At 38.1% G+C, this 24,868-nt stretch overlaps 1 protein-coding gene and 1 long non-coding RNA gene across 22 annotated transcripts in view; one reads left to right on the top strand and one right to left on the bottom strand.

Moving 5' to 3' along the window:
- NBEA (neurobeachin) overlaps positions 1–24,868 on the bottom strand; it is a 644,629-nt gene that overhangs the window by 324,147 nt on the left and 295,614 nt on the right. For all 21 annotated transcript variants that reach the window (XR_014819172.1, XR_014819171.1, XM_021065197.2 and 18 more), the window contains one exon: positions 7,914–7,978. Coding sequence is in view for 19 of the 21 variants with exons in the window: in XM_021065197.2 (XP_020920856.2) it covers positions 7,914–7,978 (65 nt within the window). In the remaining 2 variants the exon portion in view is untranslated. The remainder of the gene's footprint in view (positions 1–7,913; positions 7,979–24,868) is intronic.
- On the top strand, positions 2,189–6,454 carry LOC146398524 (uncharacterized). Its single transcript, XR_014819329.1, has 2 exons — positions 2,189–6,041; positions 6,332–6,454. It is a non-coding gene; the product is annotated as an uncharacterized LOC146398524 (long non-coding RNA).

Genomic DNA, 24,868 nt, shown 5'->3' with positions numbered 1-24,868 from the left:
GCACTACATGAAAAATTGTAGAGAGAACTTCTGTTTTCCAGCAGTTTCCAGGGTTTCTTGGTTTAAAATTAAATTAGAAAAAAATTAAATCAGAACCTCAACTCTAATAAAAAAAGTTTCTTATAGTTTTGGAAGTTGCTGTCTTTTTAACACTATTTTAAAAATTACTTTTTATTTAAAAAAAAATTTAGGCCACGCCTGTGGCATGTGGTGGTCTCCAGGACAAGGATCCATGCTGGCAACAGCAGTGACCAGAGCCACACCAGTGATGATGCCAGATCCTTAACGGCCGGGCCACCAGGGAACTGCTTCATGCAGTTTTTGCCAAATCAAAGACATGAAACAAATTCAAGCAAACCAAAACTTATTGGTTTAAATATTAAATAATATTTGTTAAAGAGGATATTCAAGTTTGGGCCATATAATCACTAAAGAATTACACGTGGATGCAATATGCTTCTCTGCTTCAAAACCTAAGAAACGCAAGGTTTATATTTGTCCCTATTTTAAAGAACAAAATAAAAAGACTGGAATCTTGTGAATCACAGGTTAAATTCAGTGCTAAACAAGAATACATTCTGGCTTGTTATGAATATTCACTAATTATATCCTATATGATTCCAAAAGAGTAATAAAGGCTTATTTTAGGCAAATGATTAATTTATTTCAAAAGATCACTCAAATACTGTAATTTAGAAGTATTTCTTATTTTTTTATAGTTCAATCCATATTTTAATAATTTAAAATCCAATTATTATTGCCAAGATTATTATAGGCAATTTTACATCCCATTAACCTTGCTTTGTTTTAATTACAAAGATCCTTTGTTAGATTCCTTTAAATGATCTAGTTTATAATTTCAGCCTGTCCTAGGGAGTACTTTAATTCAGCTGCACATTCATCAACTGTTTTTGTCCTGTTAATTGCAGACAACTGCACAATTACTTTCTCCAGCTATGATTGATGAATTATATTCAAGAGTATAGCTGCTAAGTAGGATAAACATTTATAACAATTTCCACTTAAAGATTTTTATCTTCATTCCCACAAGGACAAATTAGACTAACAACCAAGAAAAAAATATTTTTTTTATGTTTCATTTTATACCATTAGAAAAAGTTAAGAAAAGTGCTGTATGTATGTCCAAACAAATGGGATAAAAGTGCATGCATGAAAAGAATCTAATTTGTTCCCGGAATATAGTTAGCATCAACAAACAGAAGCCAGATAAACAGAGTAATATGTTTTTAATGTAACGACATACTATCTAACTACGCTATTTTTTTTATCTGAAACTCCCAGCAAACTTATGAAAGAGAAAGGTCTAAATTGAAAGGAAATGGACCAAACTAAACATAGGAGTTAGTAAAGTTCTGAATATATATTACATGTAATAACAACAACAAAAAACCCTTCCACTTTTTTGAGTCTATATATTACCATCACTGTAATATATGTCATCTATTACTTTCAACCTTCCAAGAAACTAGGCAAGATGTGAAACAATGTCAGAGGTAGCTTATGTTATATGCCTAGAGTCTAACAGTTTATCAACAGGAGATCTAGTATTTGAACTTGGTACAAATAATATACATAAGCTACATAGGCATTATGGAAACAGACATAAAACTATACTAAAATAAACAGGCACTACAAACACTGCGGTATGGAAAGTACAAACCAGGGGGAAATAGAAGGCGGTATACGAACAGAGGAAAGCACCTGAAACAGATTAGAAGTGGAGAGAGTTGGTGCTCAGTGGAAGAGATTATTTTTCACTCAAGTAAGAGAAACGAATGTCTTAAAGCAATGCCCATCTTCTTTTTTGTTGTGGGCTGGGGAGAGAAACACTAGAATATCAAAGACAGCAGCCCCAATCAGGCCCCCCAAACCCTGGCAAGTCCTCCACGTTTCCTTAGTCAGTTCTTTCCCCCATTTCTCTACCATGGATATTTTCAGTATTTTCTATTCTTCTCAAATATGACACTCACCTCCCCAAATTTCCCTCATTCTTACAAAAATGGCCCTACCTGCCATGTGACACACAAAATTGAAGGCATTGTAAAACAAAAACAAAATTTAAAATACTCTGAATACTGTCACCAATTTAATTGCCTTTATCTCTTCTCAATGTTCTTCCACAAAAGGCTAATCCCTGCCCCCCAGTCTTATCCCTCTCAGAGACTTCACTCTTTTTTTTTTTTTTTTTTTTTTTGCTTTTTAGGGCAGCACCTGTGGCATACAGAGGTTTCCAGGCTAGGGGCCATTTGGAGCTACACTCTGCCATTGCTACACCACAGCAATGTCAGCTCTGAGCCCAGTCTGCAACCAACACCACAGCTCACAGCAATGCCTGATCCTTGACCCACTGAGTGAGGCCCAGGATCAAACCTGCAACCTCATAGTTCCTAGTCGGATTCGTTTCCACTGAGCCATGACGGGAACTCTGAGACTTTACTCTTTTAACTGAATAGACACTTTTCTTCTTTCTTTCCCACCATACTGGCTTTTTCCATCAGCATTTTAAATTATTCAAGTACTTCCTTTTAGAAGATATCCCTAAATCCCTCTCAAATTAAAAACCCCATTCACCTCCTGTAACCACCCTTTCCCCTTCTTGGGCAAACTTATAGCCGTGTGTACTGAACTAGCCATACTCAACTCCCATGACTCCTCACCTGGAAACAGCCTAGCTACTGTTAATAGCTAAATCCCCACTTTCTCAAAGTCACCTCTCTCAATTACCTGCCCCCACCCTCTACTTGCCTTTTGGCACATTTATGACATTAGTAATTACTTAATCTACGGCTGTTGCCCCCACCGGACTGAAAGCTCTATTAGAGCAGGGCCTCAGTCTATACCTGCCATCTTTCGCACACAGGTATTCATCACTCTAAGGCTAAGTGAAATCAACATGACCATCTTGTTACTGAATCCAGCGGTGCCTTTAATCCTGACTTAAAAATCCTCTCGTCGACTATTCATTCCTCCTCAAACATTCTGCTCAACATTCTTTTCTTCATTCCTTCATAAATATTTGTGATTGTGAACTACGTGCTGGGCATCATACCAGGATCCCGGGATAAACCAGCGAATAAGACAGGAGTTCTTAAGGGAAGGGCATTTTAGTGGGGAAGACGTGTAAACAAAGGTGATATTTTGAGAGGATGTTATTAAATGCTAAAATAGAGTCCTATAACGGAAGTGTGACAGTCAGTAAGACGGTCGGGGGAGCCTCTCTGAGAGTGCGACACTGAAGCTGATGCCTGAACGATGGGAAGGTGTGGGGAAAGATTTCCTGGCAGAAAGAGGAGTGAGCCTGACCGGGGGTCCTCCACTCACTCTACACACGCTCCGTGGGCATCACCTCTGTATCCTCGTGCCCCATTTATTGCATGCAAGCTGAGGACTCCTGAATCTAAATCTCAATTCCACTTGTCTCTTTGGAGCTGGCCACCCAAATTCTAAGATGCCAGCTTAACACTTCCACTTGGAAATTTCACAGAATTTTGGTAACCAAAAGTAAAGGCATCTCACACCCAAGCCATGCCTTTCCTTCTGCCTTGTGCTAAGTAAGCGATACTCATACGATAAAACCATGCAGCTAGAAATTAGTTACCTTTGATTCCTTCTTTTCCTTCTTAACATCCAATCTAGCAGCAATTCTACAGGTTTAATTTCCAAAAGATACTTTGACTTTGTCCACTTCCTCCATCCTCGTAGCCACTATTATTTGGTCTAGGACACCCTCCGCTTCCACGAGAGTACTGAAACTTCAGACTAGTATCTCTGGTCCAGTCGCCAGGCCCTGAAATCCATTTGCCACTGCAGTTTACACCAAACCTTATCAAGTGCAGCCCTGCACTCTTAGCACAGCTGACACACCCCTTTCATGGCATGACTCTTGCCTCTCTGGCTGGCACACAATACGCACTGAAACAGCTGCTGGCTGACGGAGAAGAACTCTCCAGCCACACGCTGCACTCTCTCTGCCTCCAGGCTTTCGCATGACACTATTCCGCAGCCCAGAATTTTATTCCTCTGTTTTTTCTCTTTCACCTAGCTATGTCCAAGGCATCGCTCACTTCCTGACTAAGAAGGCATTCTATTTGGATATATTTTGGGAGGGTGGAGGGGACCTCCTGCTTTCTTTTTCATAGACTAATATTAAGCGCAAACATGAACAGAAGATACAGTTACTTCCCAGATGCTCTCCTCCCCCAACTCATCCTCCTCCCCCATTACCACCATCCCCCATCAGAGTGGTTACATTTGTTACAAATGAGGAGAATCTACCTTAATGCACAGCAGTATCATCCAAAGTGCATCATTTACATTAGGATTCACTCTTGGGGTTGCACATTACAAGGGTTTAGACAAATGTAAAATGGCATATATCCACTATTACAGTATCATACAGAGCAGATTCGATTTATTGCCCTAAACATCTTCTATGCTCTGCCTGATTATCCCTCCTTCCCCTGATACCTGGCAACCACTGATCTTTTTTACTGTGTCCATAGTTTTGCCTTTCCCAGAATGTCATATAGTTAGACTCACACAGTAGCCTTTTCAGATTGGCTTCTTCCATCTAGTGACATGAAAGTAAAGTTCCTCCATGCCTTTTCATGGCTTGAAAGCTCATCTCCTTTCGGCACTGGTTAATAAATATTCCACTGTCTGCATGCATCACGTAAATAAGTGGGTATTTATTTATCCATTCACTCACTAAAGGGCATTTTGGTTGCCTGCAAGTTTTGGAAATTATGAATAAAATGGCTATAAACATCCATATGGAGGTTTGTGTGTGAACATAAGTTTCTAACTCCTTTGGGGAGATGCCAAGGAGTACGACTACTGTATCATGTGCTAAGAATTTGTTTACTTTTACAAAGAACTGCCAACCTGTCTTCCAAAGTGGCCATACCATTCTGCATTCCTACCAGCAATGAATAAGAGTTCTTGTTCCACGTCCTATCCAGCATTTCATGTAGCCAATGTCCTGGATTTTGGCCATTCTAAAAGGTGTGTGATAGTATCTCGTTGTTTTAATTTACTTTTTCCTGATGATATATGATGTGGAATGTCTTTTCTTATACTTATTTTCTATCTGTATATCTTTTTCAGTTAGAAGTTTATTAAGGTCTTTGGTCCATTTTCTAACCAGGTTGTTTGTTTTCTTATCATGGAATTTTAAGAATCCTTTGTATATTTTAAAGAATAGTCCTTCATCAGATATACCTTTTCATAAGTATTTTCTCCCAGTCTCTGGCTGTCTTCTCATTCTCTTCATAATGTCTTCTGTAGAGAAGTTTTTTTATTCTAAAGAAATTCAGCTCATTAATTCTTTCTTTCATAGATCATACCTTTGGTTATGAAAGGTTATAAATGAAAAGTCATGACCAAACACACGGTAATCTAGACTTTCTCCTTTGTTATCTTCTAAGAGAGTCAGAGTTTTTTGTTTTACATTTAGGTCTGTGAGCCACATCGAGTGAATTTTCATGAAGAATATAAGGTCTGCGTCTGAATTTATTTTTGTGCGTGTGGATGTCCAGTTGTTCCAGCACCATTTGTTGAGAAGATTATCTTAGTTTCATTGGTTTTGCTTGGATACATTCTTTGAAAACCCTGATATCCTCACCAACTGGGGAATGCACCCCTCCAGACTAGGCTAAATGCCCTGCCCTGCATTACCACCTATAACACCTCTATCACAGCACACTTGAATTGTTGTATGTGCCAGTCTAATGCTTGTCTTTCCCCCAAAATTTAAAACCAAGTTTGTCTCATTCATCTATTCCCAGATCTTATAATAATGTTTGGTATGTAGTAGGTGCTGAGTAGACATATGCTATATTAGTGCATACATGAGATATTCTTATATATTTATAGCTAGCCATATTTCAAAATGTGTTCCAAAATCATCTTTATTGGAGGAACTATTGGTGTGAAAAAATGGAAATACAAATTTAGAAAGGCACAAAGAACATTATTAGCATTTTTAAGGTTTTCGTGAATAATTTTTTTTCCTTTGACCAGTATTTTTTTATTTTTTTTTTATTTTATTTATTTATTTTTTTTATCTCTTGGGCCGCTCCCGCGGCACATGGAGGTTCCCAGGCTAGGGGTCCAATCGGAGCTGTAGCCACCAGCCTACGCCAGAGCCACAGCAACGCGGGATCCGAGCCGCGTCTGCAGCCTACACCACAGCTCACGGCAACGCCGGATCGTTAACCCACTGAGCAAGGGCAGGGATCGAACCCGCAACCTCATGGTTCTTAGTCGGATTCGTTAACCACTGCGCCACGACGGGAACTCCAATGACCAGTATTTTTTTATATTTTTATTTTTTAATAGTTATTTCCCCAATACAATTTTTTCTACTATTTTTAAAAAAATTATAACTACTTACTATAATTCCAATTCCTTTTCTAAAATAAAACAAAATAAACCCCAAACACTAATGAACAAAAAAAAAGTTTCAAAAGCTAAAAATGTTTACTAGCGGAATTTTCACTTTTCTAAGAAAATAACTATAATCTTAATTACAAATGCTGGAGGTTCAATTGGCTAACTCTTCGAAGTTACTGATAATAACAGTTTTCATTTTTTTACTTCACAGTTGAGATAAATTAGCACAGCTACCATAGGTGTGCAATGAGAGATTTCAATAACTGATATGACAATGGGAAGCCTGGGCAAAAAATGTTTTTTTTGTTTTTTCATTGCCTGAAGATGGATAATAATTACTAACAATTCTTATCACAATAAAGTTTTATAAGAACTAGACTGTACTACTATTTTTTAAATAATTATTTATATTATAAAAGAAAAATAATATTTCCCTGCATCTTTTACTTGACAGTGAAAAATACAAAATTTATTTTAATAGAGTTGTAGTATTATGACTATAAATAATTTAATCATGAATTATCTAAATGAGAAATACACAGTTAAGATGAATTGTTATAAAAACAGAGGCTGCTTCTCATAAAACATTGATAGAAAAAAATTAAATTGCATTTAACTGTTAAATGGATTTTTATAGCATATACAAACTAATTTTCAAGGAATTTCTTACAAAATATTCTTCCATGACTCCTCCCTTGATGAAGAGAAGTTTTTTATACAGTAACATTATTTCCCTACCGATTTAATTAAATCTGGTTCTGAATAAGAAATAGATTATGCCAAATCTTCTGTCATTATTTTCCAAAGAATGGACGATATCATAGAAAAAACTCAAGTTGTAAAGGATGCAAGTCTTTGGGTGATAAAAGCTGTATGTGGCAAAATGGCAACAGTTACATCCGTCTTAATGTATCCATTTCCAATAACGTATTGGGAAATTCATGGCAGACAAGTTTATCATAAGTGATGAATGCAACAGTGGGTTCAACCATGATCTTTACCGCAGAATCATTTTAACAATCGTATAAGTAAATTCTTAACCAGATCCTTATAGTTGCTATATTTTTATTTAACTTCCCTCACATTTTTAGTTGGATACCAGATAGCATGACATGTTCAAATAAAACTATTTCACATGAACTGAGGTGGGCTGAGGGAGTAAACACTGAACATGGCTCTGGAAACAGATGGAGGAGCAGATGGGACTACAGACTGGGTTCACTTGATCTGTGTAAAACAACTTTACTGCTTGGTAAGACATGGCTCAGATCCCACAAAAATCTTATAAAGCTTGTCCCTTTATTTTATACCTGCTCTCAAATAAATACGTTTTAACATTTTAAACTTTGTTCCTTTAAAGTTTACGTACCTGTGCGATAAATTATTTAACTAAAATATATCTTCTTACAAATTTTCGGAACAGATGGTAGGAAAAAGAAGTCACCCAGTGGACGAAAATGTATGCTGACTAGTTTTCCAAAAATTGTAAAATTAATTACCTTCCTTCATTGATGAGTTCAATAAATGCAAGTCCTGCATTCTTCTGAATAGAATTTTGCCATTCCTAAAGGAGAAAGCAAAGCAGGTGTAAGAAAAATGAGTACGTAGACCGGAAGTAACACCTGGTTTAAGGACCATGTTGATGCTAATACTTCCACGTGACATTATTTCCAAATCTTTTTAAAAGTTTGTTTTTTTTTTTTTTTTTTTTTAGGGCTGCACCGCTGGCATATGGAGGTTCCCAGGTTAGGGGTCCAGTTGGAGCTGTAACCTCTGGCCTACACCACAGCCACAGCAACGCCAGATCTGAGCCACATCCATGACCTACACCACAGCTCATGGCCACGCCAGATCCTCAATCCACTGAGCGAGGCCAGGGATCGAACCCACAACCCCATGGTTCCTAGTTGGATTCGTTTCTGCTGCGCCATGATGGGAACTCCAAAAGGTTTTAAACAAATGTTATTTTACAAGAAATTTAATTTTAAAAAGCTGCCCTGTGTTATATAGTTAAGAAGGTGCTTATGAATTTCCAGTAAATTCCAGGCTTGATACAGACTGAGACAGAAAGTGAGATCACAGGGTTGAGAGCTCTCAGCCCAAAGCTTCCTTCCAGAAGAGACCAAATGATTAGTAATGGAACTGGACAAGGACTAGAAAACTAGAAACACTTGGGATCAAAAAACTCTACTTTCTAGTATAGAGACTTTTCATTATGACTGTAAAATAAAAATTAGAAAGATAAACAACATATTTTGATTGATTTGGAAATGAAATATTCTATGGACATGTGCAGTCCAAATGACTGGAAATTACATAGAAAATATTACAAATTAATCCTTTTGAAATTTCTAAAAAAGATAAAAACAATATTAAAACTATACACAGATGTAATCTCTTTGATGATTTAGATTAGAATGTATTTGTGAATCTGACAGTTCCAGTTTCATCATTATAAATGATTGTTATATAACGTTTCACATTAGGAAAATATATTGCTTACTTTACACTCTTCCTATGGTGTATGTACAATATGCTTTAAATAATTTTTGGCTCTTTATTTTAGTGATTTCAATGTTTCGGTCTTTTTAATATAGCTGGTAAAGCCTTGCAATAGTACTATAAATAAATACTTGCCTAATACATTTTTATTAAAAATTCCTATTGATCACTCATGCCACTCATCTGTAGACTACTTCCATGGTTTTCTTTTTCTCTTCTTTTCTTTTGTTCTTTTTCTTTCTTTCTTTTTTTTTTTTGGTCTTTTGAAGGCCACATCTGGGGCATATGGAAGTTCCCAGGCTAGGGGTGGAACTGGAGCTGCAGCTACCAGCCTAAGCCAGTGTTACAGCAATGCCAGATCCCAGCCGCGTCTGCAACCTACACCACAGCTCACGGCAACGCTGGATCCTTAAGCCACTGAGCGAGGCCAGGGATTGAACCCATGTCCTCGTGGATCCTAGTTGGGACCATTACCACTGAGCCACAGCAGGAACGCCCATGATTTTCTACTAACAAGATATGGCCACAAATTCAGCTTTACCAAACATCTCCATGCCAACCCTTCACTCTTCTGATCACATTCCCTTTTAAAGCTCTGCACACATGCTGAGAATAAATGTGGTCCTCCAAGTAGGAATTCAGTCAAATATTCTCTGTTCTAGGTAAATTTGTGAAGAATCATAGAAGTGCAAATCATGAATCTACATTTTCCCAGGAGAGAGAATCAACAACTTGGCAAAAGGAATGCAATAGTCTGGGGCAGCAGTAATGATCTTATAAAGGCCTAAATGACTCTTTCTGTTTTTAGAAAGGTCATTGTGTTTGAACTACCATTACCTTTACTAAAATTTGTCCAAATGACAAGATCTTTATTGCATTTTACAGAGCTTATTAAAATGTCCAAATACTTTCTGCGGAAATCAATTACAGGCAACATTTCCCCCACATTTTCAAAATGATTTACAACCATCCTTACATATTTTGCATATTCCCATTATTTATCCTATATTTATTTAAACCCAATATCCCACAAAATGCAAAGATGTCTCTGGAATACTTGACATTTATTGTGATACTAGCTTAAAGAGAAAACTGATTCTTATGTAACAAGAACCACTCTGAAGAACAGATTCTTATAGACAACCCCTTAAATATTAATTTTTCATGATACTGTTTGTACACCAAGGACCTTTCATAACTTTATTTATTTATTCATTTATTTTTGTCTTTTCAGGGCCGCACCCATGACATTCGAGGGATCAAATGGGAGCTGCAGCTGCCGGACATGTCACAGCCCGTAGCAATGCTGGACACGAGCCACTTCTGCAACCTACACCACAGCTCATGCAACACTGGATCCTTAAACCACTGAGTGAGGCCAGGGATCAAACCCGCATCCTCATGGATATTAGTCAGGTTCATTAACGACTGAGTCACGATGGGAACTCCTATAACTTTTAATATGGGTAGGATTTTCAAGAACATATTTCCCAAGCACATAATCAGATATGACATATGCATCCAAAATTACACCGTATCTAAACTATCATAGAGTTACATGTTTTAAAAACTCTGTTTAGAAGTTCCCATTGTGGCGCAGTGGAAACGAATCCAACTAGGAACCATGAGGTTGTGGGTTCAATCCCTGGCCTTGCTCAATGGGTTAAGGATCTCGTGTTGCCACAGCTGTGGTGTAGGTCACAGATGGAACTCGGATCCCACGTCGCTGTGGCTGTGGTGTAGGACGGCAGCTGTAGCTCCAATTTGACCCCTAGCCTGGGAACCTCCATATTGCCATAGGCTGCAGGTATGGTCCTAACACACACACACACACACACACACACACACACACACACACACACCAACAAACAAAAAACCTCTGTTCTAAACAAACACAAAAATCTGTGGAGGTGCCTTCAGCCCATGAGATGCTAATTTGTAATAGTTGATAAAGGAACCCTAGAAATAAGTGTGAGCTAAGATACAAATAATAGGGGTTAAAGAAAGAGAAAGCCAATGAAAATGTATGACTGTAAGACTTCATTCAAAAAATTAAAGTTTTAGAAAAGAAACTTGTAATTTTTTTTTGTGGCCATGCCTGTGGCATGTAGAAATTCCTGGGCCAGGGACTGAACCAATGCCATAGCAGTGACCCAAGCTGCTGCAGTGACAATGATGGATCCTTAACCTGCTGCACCACAAGAGAACTGTATGTAATTTTTGAGCAAGAGGAAATAGTAGCAAACTATTTTACATAGCCTTCTAGAAGAGAGACAATAGGCACCTAAACCAGGATTTGGAATAGGGAAATGGAAAGTAAGAGACTCTGGAAAGAGGAGATCCAGAATTGGATGAGACACTGGATTTAAGGATTAAAGTGGAAGAGCAGATTCAAATAAGGTTACTAAGTTATTTTATTTTGTTTTATTTATACTTTATTTTGCTTTTTAGGGCTGCACCCTTGGCATATGGAGATTCCAAGGCTGGGGGTCGAATCAGAGCTACAGCTGCCGGCCTACACCACAGCCACAGCAACGCCAGATCCGAACCACCTCTGCGACCTACACCACAGCTCAAGGCAATGCCAGATCCTTAACCTACTGAGTGAGGCTAGGAATCGAACCCACAACCTCATGGTTTCTAGTCGGATTTGTTTCCACTGTGTCATGATAGGAACTCCTACTAAGTTTTTAATACGGATGACAGGGAGAATGGTAATATTATGAAAATACTGAAGAAGACAGGTACACATTTGGGAAAAAATAATAAGGTTGCCTTCAGTTTATGTCTGCTGATTTAGAGTGATGGTGGTATACATAAGGGGAGTGCAGAATCTGGAATTATTTACATGGACATATTAACTGAGGCACAGCATTAGGCAAAAGTCTCCAAAGAGGAATAAACAAAGGGATCAAAACACCTAGGCTAATTTTGGGGGACCATTTACATTTTTAAGATTAGAAAGAGAAGCAGGAGTTCCCGTCGTGGCGCAGTGGTTAACGAATCCGACTTGGAACCATGAGGTTGCGGGTTCGGTCCCTGCCCTTGCTCAGTGGGTTAACGATCCGGCGTTGCCCTGAGCTGTGGTGTAGGTTGCAGACACGGCTCGGATCCCGCGTTGCTGTGGCTCTGGCGTAGGCCGGTGGCTACAGCTCCTAGCCTGGGAACCTCCATATGCCGCGGGAGCGGCCCAAGAAATAGCAACAACAACAACAACAACAAAAAAGACAAAAGACAAAAAAAAAAAAAAAAGAAAGAAAGAGAAGCAGTTGAAAGGGACAAGAAGAGACACAGCAAAATTTAAGGACTGATGCAAAATATTTTAACATTATTCAAAAAAATATAATCCATGCATATACATTGGCTCAGGAAAAAAAATACAAGATCCTTTCATCATTATTATCATTTTATTTTTATTTAAAAAATTTTAAATTTTTAAATTTTTTTTTTTTTTTTGTCTTTTTGTTGTTGTTGTTGTTGCTATTTCTTGGGCCGCTCCCGCGGCATATGGAGGTTCCCAGGCTAGGGGTTGAATCGGAGCTGTAGCCACCAGCCTACGCCAGAGCCACAGCAACGCGGGATCCGAGCCGCGTCTGCAACCTACACCACAGCTCAGGGCAACGCCGGATCGTTAACCCACTGAGCAAGGGCAGGGACCGAACCCGCAACCTCATGGTTCCTAGTCGGATTCGTTAACCACTGCGCCACGACGGGAACTCCTAAATTTTTAAATTTTTTTTTTGTCTTTTTAGGCCATACATGTGGCATATGGAGGTTCCGAGGCTAGGGGTCGAATGGGAACTGTAGTTGCCAGTCTACACCACAGCCATAGCAATGCGGGATCTGAGCATATGGTGTCTGTGACCTACACCATAGCTCATGGCAATGCTGGATCCTTGACCCACTGAGCAAGGCCAGGGATTGAACCCGTATCCTCATGGCTATTAGTAAGGTTCATTAACTACCGAGCCATGGCAGGAACTCCCTTCTTTCTATTTTTTTTTTTTTTTTTTTTGTCTTTTTGTCATTTCTTGGGCCACTCCTGTGGCATATGGAGGTTCCCAGGCTAGGGATTGAATCAGAGCTGTAGCTGTGGGCCTACGCCAGAGCCACAGCAATGCGGGATCCGAGCCGCGTCTGCAACCTACACCACAGCTCACGGCAACGCCGGATCGTCAACCCACTAAGCAAGGGCAGGGATCGAACCCGCAATCTCATGGTTCCTAGTCGGATTTGTTAACCACTGAGCCACAACGGGAACTCCCCTTCTTTCTATTTTTAATGATTAAGAAGTTAAAATTTTATTGTATGCGAATTATAAAATTAAAATATAATAAACTACAATATACAAAACACAAAAACAACTACAAAAAGCAAAATGATGTCATTGTAAGGGAGGGTAGGGAAAGCTCTGGTGTGGCAGTTGGCCCCAGAGCCAGTGGCTGGCACTAGAGCTGGTGCTGGCTTCAGCTGCAGAACTGGCTCGGGAGCTGGTGCCTCAGTTGGCTCGAACTCTGAAAAGACCGTCTCTGATGCTAGTGCTGGCTGTGGTGCTGAATTTGGCCCTAAGTGTGTTGCTGGCCCTAGCTTGCTCTCCGGAGCTGGCTCAGATAGTAGTGCTAGAACTGGTCATGAACTGGCTCCAGTTCTGGGACTGACTCTAACTCCAGCGCTGGTGCCAGGCCTACTCTGAGAACTGCCAATGGAGATGACTCTAGATCTGGAGCTGATATCAGCTCTACAGATGAAGCCAGAGCTGGCACTAGGTTAGGGCTGGTACAAGAGCTGGTGCTCGAGCTGGCTTGAGCTCTACAGTTGGACCTATTTTTATCCCAGAGCCAGTGCAGAAGCTGGCTCTAGCCCAGAGGTGCTGCTAGGACTGGTTCTGGAATCTGCTCTAGCTTTGGAGCTGCTCCTGGAGCTGGCACTATGGTTAATGATGGAACTACCTCTATCTCTGGAGCTGGCTCTAGTTATATAGCTGATTCTAAGGCTGATTCTAATTCTAGAACTGGTACTGTCTTTAGCCGTGGAGCTGGAAAAAGTCCCAGAGTTTTATGTAGTTCTAGACCTTATGCTAGAACTGGCCCTAGCTCTATAGGTGCTGGAGCAGGTGCTAGGGCTGGCATGTGAGCTGGTGCCTGCGCTACTAATATGCTTTGAAAGACAGTGCATAGTTGTGGCATCCAACATGAATGACACAGGTAGAAAAGGGAGACTAGGAGCAGCAATGAAAAAATACAACAAAAGGGAACCTGAAAAATGAGACAGTGAGGCAACTGAGAAAAAAAATTGCAAATATATGCAAAGTTTAGATATGCAAAGATATTGCAGACATAACAAAGGCTTAAAAATAACATTGAAAACATCTGTCATAAAACAGAACAAAAAGATAAAGAGATGCAACAAAAAGAAGAGAGATAAAGAAAAAAGGAAATTGGAAGGTCTTCTGCTGAAAGGCCAATATCCACGGAGAAGCTGTAGAAAGAGTGGCTAGGGAACATGAAAGAGAGGAAATTATCAAAGACAGTTATTTTTTTTTCTCCAGAAATTAAATATACGACCAAACACCCCCAGGAAGGCACATCATCATAAAATTTTAGAACATCAGGGCAAAGGAAAATTTTAGAACATCAGGGCTAACAAGAAAAAAAAAAGGTTTACACAAGGTATCGAGATTCAGAATGACACTATTTTTCCCCATGGCAAAACTAGAAGATAGGAGAAAATAATGCCTTCAAAATCAAGAGGAATACAAAACTCAGAACACCATTTCTAGCCAAACTATCCATAAAATATGAAGTCAGAAGAGTTACATTTTCAGACATAAACATTTGCTTTTCAGTCACTGTCTTTCAAGACCCTGATGATGGTGTGCTCTGCCAAAATGAGGTGAGACAAGGTTATGCTGTGACAGCCCTCAAATTTCGGGGGCTTAAAGAACAAACGCCTATTTTGTGCTCCAGCTCCAGGTCCTTCACCTGTGTTCTGCTCTGCTTCACCGTCACCCTCACTTTGGGAGCGAGACTGACAATGTAACCACTGTCTGGAACGCTACAGGCAACCACGGTGGAGGAAAGAGAAAATGTGCTGAAGTATCACTGACTCTGGCTTCTGCCCTGAAGCAACACATGTCACTTCTTCTCAAACTGCTGGTCAAAGAAAGTCACATGACCAAGCGTTAGTTAAGGGGACTAAAGGAGTGGAAATACATCAAGTGCTCAATACGTGGGAAAGAACCAAACATACGAACAACCCTAAACATGACTCCAAAGGAACAAATCAGATAAAAGATAGACACAGATCTAAGAAACAGGTTACGAAATTATTGTAAGGCTAACAAAGCTCCTGTGAAGAATCAAGAGAGACTTGTACTGTGGTTGGACCAAGAGACTGTTAAGAAGGAGATGGTTAATTTTATTAGATCACAGAAAGGTTCTGAATATGGAGGACACCCTTTAAATGAACACTTAGCTTTGCAATGTATAGTTTTTTTTTTTTTTTTTTTTTTTTTATGCCGAACTGTCATACGTTGCCTGAATGAGCAGGCAATACAATTCCTCAATTTCTTTGATGACATGCAATGCTTTTGACAGGCTTAGTGTTTGAGTTCAACTCCTTCCTTAGAAAGCCTGAAGTTATAGAATTGCTCTTTTCTTAAAGTTTCTTACCTAAATAAAAGCTTACATTAGAGAGGATTAGTCTTGTCCAAGAGAATTTTCTTGATCTTTTTTGTGACGCTGAGACTGTTACTTTATTTTATTCCCCCAAGTTTTTCAGATATTAAAAATATATAAAACATCAGAAGCCTACCACACTGTTTGATTATTATTACATTGTCAATTTCTCCACGTGTCAGAAAGGTCAGGTATAGTGAAGACACAGAGAGAGAGTTTGCTGGATTTGGTGATCCGAATGCAGTGGGTGGAAAGCCTGACTGCACTGGGCTGCTCAATGAAAGAAAACTGAGGAAGCGAAGGTGGCAACTGGAATGCACTCTTTCAAAGAATTTTGTGGTAAAAGCTAAGAAAAACTAGGACAGGAGGCTGAGAGAAAAACAGGTTCATGGTTTTTAGGATGAAGAGACTTAAATATGGTTGTAGACCTCAGAGTGTGAAAGAGTCAGAGAAACACTGCAAGAGAGAAATGGTGATAGGGAAATCTTGAAGAAGGCATTAGAGAATGGACTGGCTTGGAAAGGAATAAGGATAGTTTTTTCTTCAGAAAAAGAGTGAAAAGACAAGAGTACCTGACATTTTTCTTTACTTGTTCACATATAAAATAGACCACGGTAGTACTCATGAATGGACCCTGACTTAAGTGATATGATTGTCAACTGTATTGTAATTCTTATCCAGAGAAGTGCAAACTCCTCGCTCATGTATGCCTTGGACTTCTGAAGTGAAATGTGGTCTTAAATCTTAATATTTAATCTTTAGCCCCTGCTACGCATGGGCCACATAAGTAATATTCAATAAATACTATTGAATTTAGTATTCATAAATTCAATGGTGAGCTGCAATTCACATGCAATTTACCTCTTGGTATTACCAGAGATGCGAGGTCATACGACACATAATAAAACCTCTTAAAATGTTCCTACTAAGGATGCTCATAACAAGGCATTTCTCTACTCCCATGAAAATATAATCTAACTGGGTTCCTGTTCCATGGAGACATGAAAGAACACTAGGAATTACAAAAAGAAGGATCTCTCTCTCTCTTTTTCGATACGTAAGAAGACAAGATATTTTCTGTTATCCTCTGAGCTCAGGTAAAAAGTTTAAGGCTCTATCTTGCTCTTCTTGCCACCCCTCTCTTGTCCATGTCTTTCCTCAGACATAGGTACATATTAAACACTTCTGTGATATAGGATTATGTGATACAGGATTTTAAGACAACATTAGCTGAAACATCAATTTTCTCATAAAAGATTCGAAAATCTGACAGCTTCATATTATTTTCCAGATGTCTCTACAACTTCACTTTTTATATTTTATATGATTAGATCTTAGACACTGTATCTTTGAAGGAATAACTGATGGTATCTATAGAACCAGAAGAAATAGACGATGTAAATTCCACATGACTGTGCCATAGCATTTAGGCAACAAAGATCCAATTCCAGAAGTTTAGTGACATTAGATGGAAAACAGAAGGGAAATCTTCGTGTATAAAATTTAAGAAATATCACTTTTCCTGGTATCTTTTTTTTTTCTAGGTTCCATTAGTTATTTGGTTGTCAAACATGAGTATTTCTTTTTCCACCATAGAAGCCTACTTGATATGGCTAGGAGTACAGGAGTAGCTCTGCAGGCCTTGACCTAAGTAAGGACCAAAGTATTTCATCTATGTTAACAGTTTTTAAGTCAGTTTTTGAAGATTTTCAAAATTCCTCATCAAATATAATGGACATTTTCAACTTACCAAGTCAATTTCTGTTAACTACATTAACTAATATTAACAATTTTTAAAGTGACAAAAATGTTATCATTTGCCTTTCCTTAAGAAAGTTTCAAGTTTTTATTTTTCAAAGTGTGGAATGTGCTCAAAGTCTCAGACAGGAGATATAAGTACCAACTTCCAGGACATACCTATTCATTTCCCTGGTGTGTGACAGGAAAAAAAGAAGTAACTTATTTTAAAATTATAAATAATAGAATAAATTAGTAAAATATGGTTTTATCATTAATTTACTTGTTTGTTTATTTTTGGCCGCCATGTGCAGCAGCTTGATGTGGGTTCTCAGTTCGCAGACCAAGGACTGAACTCAGGCTGCAGTGGCAGAAGCACTGAGCCCTAACCACTAGACCATAAGGGAACTCCCCACAAAATATGAATTGTATAACATGAGAGCACAGAATGTTCCTGTTATAGGGGTTGCATGGGTCATGGATCGTGTCACTCCTTTATCCACAGCATGCCAGGAGCTGCTTCAATAGAAGAGTTAGATAAGTAACAGCTGAAGCCATAAAAATAGCACTAAAACTAGAAATTTTATTTTATTTAATATTATCATTAATTTTTTGTTTTTTGTTTTTTAGGGCCGCACCAGCAGCATGTGGAAGTTCCCAGACAAGGTGCTGAATTGGAGCTGCAGCTGCCGGCCTACACCACAGCTCACGGCAACGCTGAGTCCTTATCCTAATGAGCAAGGCCAGGGATTGAACTCACATCCTCATGGATCTCAGTCGGGTTAGTTAACCACTGAGCCACGAAGGGAACCCCAGAAATTTTAAACACAAGTTTTCATCAGCTCTTTTCTGGAATTTTGCATGAGACTTATTTATTTTACTCCCCCATTGTTATGGCAAATGTTAAATAGATCTCATATAGCAACAAGGAAAACACATTTATTTCTTTCAGCTACTTAAAAAAAATGACAAATGAGAGAAGAAAAAAAGGGACAATAAAATATCTCACAAGATAAAGTATATGTTCCCTCTCGGAAAAATGTCAGGATTGAATGCGAGTTTTAAAACTTGTTTAATGATTTCTGAATGACAGTTGTAAAAGTAGCACAAATAATCAATTTGGGGAGCATCTTTAGTTGAAAAGTCCAATCTCTTTACATTCTTGGTAAAATGTGGCTAACAGTATCAAGCAGTAAACAAAAATGCCTAATTGTAAGGAAAAAAAAGTGGAATGGAATCGAAAAAGTAATCCATAGGAAAAGCCTAACAAATGATATATACTCTCCTTTGGGTATCCTAAGTTGTAGATCTTATTCTTAGAAAAGAGACAATGCCATAATATGCATTTATGTTGGCAAAGCAATAATTTTAAAGTGTTTAAAGAAATGATTTTAAAACTTTGGAAATGAAAATGGGATCAAGCATACATCATTATTTTCTCAACACTAAATATTCTTTTTATTACTCTTGGAACATTCCCTCTGAGACATAATTATTTATATTTGCAGCGACTTCTCACTCATATATCTCCCCACTAGATCATAAACTTATTAATAAAAGGAAAGAACTTATTTTATCTAACTATGTGGACCTTGTAGGCAGCAGGTGCCTGGCATACTTTATGTACGCAATATATTTTTGTGGTCGAATTGAATTTATTTCTCCAAAATCTATGGTGCCACTTAGATCTATAAGGTCTCAATTCAGACTGAACAAAAGAATCAACAGGAATCCTGTTTAAAAGCACCAGTCATATCAGAAGAATCATTAAGGATAGGACCCAGGCATCAGTAATATTTTAAAGCTTCTCCAGTGATTAGGAGTTGAAGGCAGTGCTAAGAACCACTGACTTGGGTCTTTTTTTCCCTCTGTACATACACAAACCTCAAAGTTCCTAACTTGCCAGCATGGAGTAATTTAGCTGTTATGAAGTGATAAGTATATTTCCCTTCAAACTGTTCAATTATTTAAATTCCTTCCACTCAAATGTAAAATAGGATACTACTGCATTATAATAATTGAAGTAGCCACATCTCAAATATAAGGCCATTGCTAAGGTCCTTTTCTGCTGTGACATGGTATTTCATTCCCATAAGTGGCATTTTTGTAAGACTCAAAGTGTTACCTTAAAATGAACATGTCAACAAATATAAGTAATGAATCAGGTTACAGAGTGATTATAATTCTTTACATTGTACACATTTGCTTCTGCATTTTAAAAAGTACTTCTTAAATGCATATTACTATATAACTGACTCCAGGAGTTTCAAAAGTATAATTAGGTAAAATATTGAAAGGAAAGATGCACAAAGCTTTGTGACAAGAAAGGAGACTGCACAGAGGAGGAGCTGTGAATCTGCTGTGGTTGCTGAGGCATCAACTACTACGTTGAGAGTTAAGAAATGGGATACAGCTAGACAGGGGAAGGGCATTTTAATCACTGTCCTAGCTCCCTAACAATTTTGACATATAGACATAGAGAAATAACTTAAAGCAAATGGATACATGAGAATATATACAAGGGGATAATAATAATAATAATAATAATAATAATTTATTATCATTTCAACAAAGATAATCTCTTGGCAATGATGGGGGAAAAAAAGGTCTATTTAAAAAATCTTATCTACAAATCATTCCAAAGCCTTTTGCTATTTGAGAAGACATACGGACACACACATACACCCACTGGCTCCACTACTGAAGAAAATGAACAGCCGTAAGAAAAGGTGTAAATTAAACGAAGGCATCCAATTTTTATCTTCATGGGCAAACATACTGAGTTTGAAGTCCTGCAGAGAGCTGCCAAGTCTTTAGACAGTTTTGTCACAATTTTTTAACTCTTCTACGTGGGTGCATAAAATTTCCTCAAGATGAAGAACTTTTTTCAGAGAAGTGGATATCAAGTTAAGGACCCTTTGAAACTAAACACTTTGAAGACAAATAGGTTCCAGAAGGATGACAATGAAATCCCTATGTTCTCTTCACAATCACTTTATGGTAGTTAGATAACCTAGTAGAAACATCGGACTCAGCACATAATTTTTCTCCCCATCAGTTTTTCTTCCTCTATGTCAGTTCAGTGCACATTTCTCATTCCCTTTTGCTCTGCATACAATTAAGTAAACCAATTTAATGTCCTTAGAGATTTAATCCACCTCAAATTCTTTGAAAATATGGAAAATATTTCAAGGTAAAAATGGGAGGTTAAATTGAGATCTTAAGTCTTCTGGAACCCCAGAATTATTTTTTACTTCCAATGTCCTTAATGTCTACTTATCATTAATTGACACTAAAAGCAGTATGTTCCTCAAAAAATTTATAACAAATGTTCATTATATCTGGCATGCTTATAAATTCTGTGCAATAAGTTAGAGAAGTTAATAAGTACAGAGACTGAGGTAAAAAATACTATGCAGAGAGAAAAACAGAGTAATGTTTTCAATATATGCAAAAATAAAACTAATAAAAATATGCAAGAATTCAAAATATGATTTTTCACTTTCATTGCTTATTTTTATGAACATCTTCCTAAAAGTGTTGTAGGAAAAACTGAATGCAAGAAATGGATAACTGGAAGTTCCCCTGTGGCACAATGGGTTAAGGATCCAGTTTTGCTGCAGCTCTGGTGCAGGCTACAGCTGTGGTGAGGGTTCGACCCCTGGCCTGGGATCTTCCACATACTGCAGGTGTGGTCAAAAAAAAAAAAAAAAAAAAAAAGGAGTTCCAGTTGTGATTCAGGGAGTTAAGCACCTGATGCTCCCCCTGTGAGGATGCAGGTTGGATTCCTGGCCTCACTCAATGTATTAAGAATTTGGCGTTGCCACAAGCTACAGGTAGGCCACAGATGTGGCTCACATCTGGTGTTGCCATGGCTGAGATGTAGGCCAGCAGCTGCAGCTCCGATTCGACCCCTAGCCTGGGAACTTCCATATGCTGCAGGTGTGGCTATAAAAAGGAAAAAAAAAAGGACTGATCAACGATCTGTGCAAAGAAGTTATTGATATGAATTCCAACCATAGAAAACTCATTAAGCGATGTGGAAATATATCTAGTTGATTACTAAAAGAAGAGTTAGTGTATTAGATAAAGATAAATATGAGTTTCCCAGGATCTCAGTAGTATGCTGAATTGTGTAAATATTTAAGAAAATGTTATAGATATTTTATTATAGTTGATTTACAATGTTCTGTTAACTTCTGCTGTACAGCAAAGTGTGTAAGTAAATTTAATACAATTTTTTATTAAAATATTCTTATGAATGTATGCACACATGCAATATGCTTGTTTGCATTTATAATGAAAAATAATCTTGATTGTTTTATAGTATATATTTTAAACAGAGCTTTTTCTGTAACTATGAATATCTACAACATACAGGCATATTTTATTGAGTTCTTGAGGATACTTCTTTCTTACTGAGAAAACACCTGCTACTAGAAATGATCAGAAGAGGGAGTTCCCATCGTGGCGCAGCAGAAACGAATCCGACTAGGAACCAGGAGGTTGTGGGTTCAATCCCTGGCCTTGTTCAGTGGGTTAAAGATCCAGCATTGCCATGAGCTGTGGTGTAGGCCGCAGACACTGCTCAGATCTGGCATTGCAGTGGCTGTGGTGCAGGCAGGCAGCTGTAGCTCCGATTTGACCCCTAGCCTGGGAACCTTCATATGCTGTGGTTGTGGCCCTAAAAAGAAAAAAAAAGAAAAAGAGGAGTTCCCGTTGTGGCACAGTTGTTAATGAATCCGACTAGGAACCATGAGGTGGAGGGTTCGATCCCTGGCCTTGCTCAGTGGGTTAAGGATCCGGCGTTGCCATGAGCTGTGGTATAGGTTGCAGACGGATCCTGCGTTGCTATGGCTCTGGCATAGGCTGGTGGCTACAACTCCGATTCGAGCCCTAGCCTGGGAACTTCCATATGCCATGGGAGCAGTCCTAGAAAAGGCAAAAAGACAAAAAAAAGAAAAAGAAAAAAAGAAATCAAGGAAATGATAACTTTAGTAAATACAAAAAGAGGAAATGATTCAGATTTTAAGATACATGTATGGAGGAAAAGAGTAGAGGCTAGAATAGGGTTTTTTGAAGAAGTTTAAAAAAAAAAAAGACTTTCAAAACTTAAAAACAATGAAACAAAATCCTGTACTGGTCTATAATCAATGAAATAACATTAAGTGTCCGTCTCTAATTCCCACTATTCTTTACAAAAAAGATAATCTACACTTATTTAACAGAACACATTTCTTAAGGGTTTACAAAATCTGAGTCATGACTGATGTAGTACTATTTTAAGGTATATTGTATTGTTGGTATCACTCTTGAATGATGGTCTTTGAATGTCATATTTTTCTAGAGCTAAGAATAGGTGTATCAAAGAGTGAGTCTCAAAACTTTATAATTTGAGAAAAAGATTTGTTAAAATATGAATATAAGGGAAATTACATATCTCATTAGCATTGAGAGCTCAAGACTGCATATGACCATCACAAAAGTGCTGGGTATTATTAAACCACTATGCAAGTTTAGCTTGTCATAAAATGTTCATAGATAAAGATAAAATAGACGTTTAATATTCCTCAAGATGCACTTTCTGAGGTCTTTTATGTGATAATAATTTGTGGCTACCAGCAAGGCCTACCCAGAAACAAGAAACCATTATGAAAGTTGCCTTATTTTCAAGAATAAATAGGGGACAACTATGCCTCATTGAACTGTTTATGTTTTGATGTTTCCTTGGCTTATTCACTCCTATATACCAAACCTGTAGCAGATATGATCTCAATTCACACCTTGCCAAGATAATAAATTACTCTGTACCACTTATCTTTGCTACCATTTCAGAAGAGAAGAAACCTCCAGCATTAAATTCTGAATGTTAAGACTCTATCGTGCTTCCTTATCATGGAGCAGAACTGTGTACCATGACATTAAAATATTTTATTTTATTTTATTTTACTTTATTTTATTGCTTTTTTTTTCAGGGTTGCACCCATGGCATATGGAGGTTCCCAGGTCAGGGGTCTAATTGAAGCTACAGCGGCCAGCTTACACCACAGCCACAGCAATGCAGGATCCAATGTAGTCTTTGACCTACATCACAGCTCATGGCAACATCAGATCCTTAACCCACCGAACGAGGCCAGGGATCAAACCCACAATCTCGTGGTTCCTAGTCGGATTCGTTTCTGCTGCGGCACGACGGGAACTCCTAAAATATTTTAGTTTTATTCATGAATAATCATGCAGCTAGCATGGTATATGAGCCAGCATGAGAACTTTAGTGTTGTAGAGAAACTTGGGGGTCCTCCTTTTCTGACCCAGTGCAAGAATCTTTGACACACAATTAGCTGATCTTTGCTTGCAGACCTACAATACTGCAGGCTTCTGGAATACACTGTTCTACTTTTAGATTATATTAACATTAAAGAGAAGCACTGAAGTTCGTATTTGGACAAAAAAGCTGTGCCGACGAACAACATCCACTAGTCACATGTAGCTTTTACAAGTACTTGAAGCGTGGCTAGTCTGAGCTGGTATGTGTTCTAAGTATAAAATATATACTTGATTTGAAAGACGTAGAACCAAAAAAAGGAATGCAAATTATCTCATTAAATATTTCATATTGATTATATACATTTTGAAATTATATATATATATATATATATATATATATATATTTTTTTTTTTAGGGCCGCACCCGCAGCACATGGAAGTTCTCAGGCTAGGGTCTAATTGGAGTTAAAGCTGCTGGCCTATTCCACAGCCACATCAAAGCCAGATCTGAGCCGTGTCTGTGACCTATACTACAGCTCATGGCAATGCCGGATCCTTAACCCACTGAGCGAGGCCAGGGATCGAACCTGCAACCTCATGGTTCCTAGTCGGATTCATTTCCGCTGCACCACGACGGGAACGCCTGAAATTATATTTAGGTTAAGTAAAATGTATTATAAAATTAATCTCACCTGTTCCTTTTTAAATGTGGTTATTAGAAAGCTAGGGAAAGAGTACATGGGATTCTACATATTAATTTTGCAACTTCTTGTCAGTCTTCATTATTATTTAAAGAACAAAACAAAACCACAGATTATGAGGAAATGTGCACGGGAAGAAAAAGGGGACAAAGAAAATTACTTATTAGAAGATGGCTAGTAAAAGTATGTTGATATATGTAAGATCAAATATATAAGATTAAAGGGGAAAAATCCACCAAAAAGCAAGAGGAGGTACAAAGTGGTAGGGTGATGACATATTATTTTCATTACTTTTAAAGCTGTTGTAATGTGCCTAAAGAATTTATATAATGAAAACATAGAAAAATAAAAATAGGGGTAAACAAACAAAGCAAAATATCTATGAAGACAGGAAAAGGGTGGACACTGTAGCAAAGTGTGGAAAGAAGTTTCAGGTCAGGGAGACCACGTGGTCAGTAAGCCAGGGAAATCTGTTTACCTCACAATGCACTACAGTCCTTCTCCTCTGCCACAGAAACTGAAGCATTCCTAAGCAGTATCCTGCAGGTGGGCAAGGTTTACCAATTTCCT

This window comes from Sus scrofa, chromosome 11, assembly GCF_054392235.1.
Source record: "Sus scrofa isolate SSC_HxYL_T2T_F1_AM1 chromosome 11, Sscrofa_HxYL_maternal_Yorkshire_Landrace_v2.0, whole genome shotgun sequence".
Lineage (NCBI taxonomy): Eukaryota > Metazoa > Chordata > Mammalia > Artiodactyla > Suidae > Sus > Sus scrofa.
Note: the sequence above shows the minus strand (reverse complement) of the source record. Positions and strands in the feature narration are given on the sequence as shown.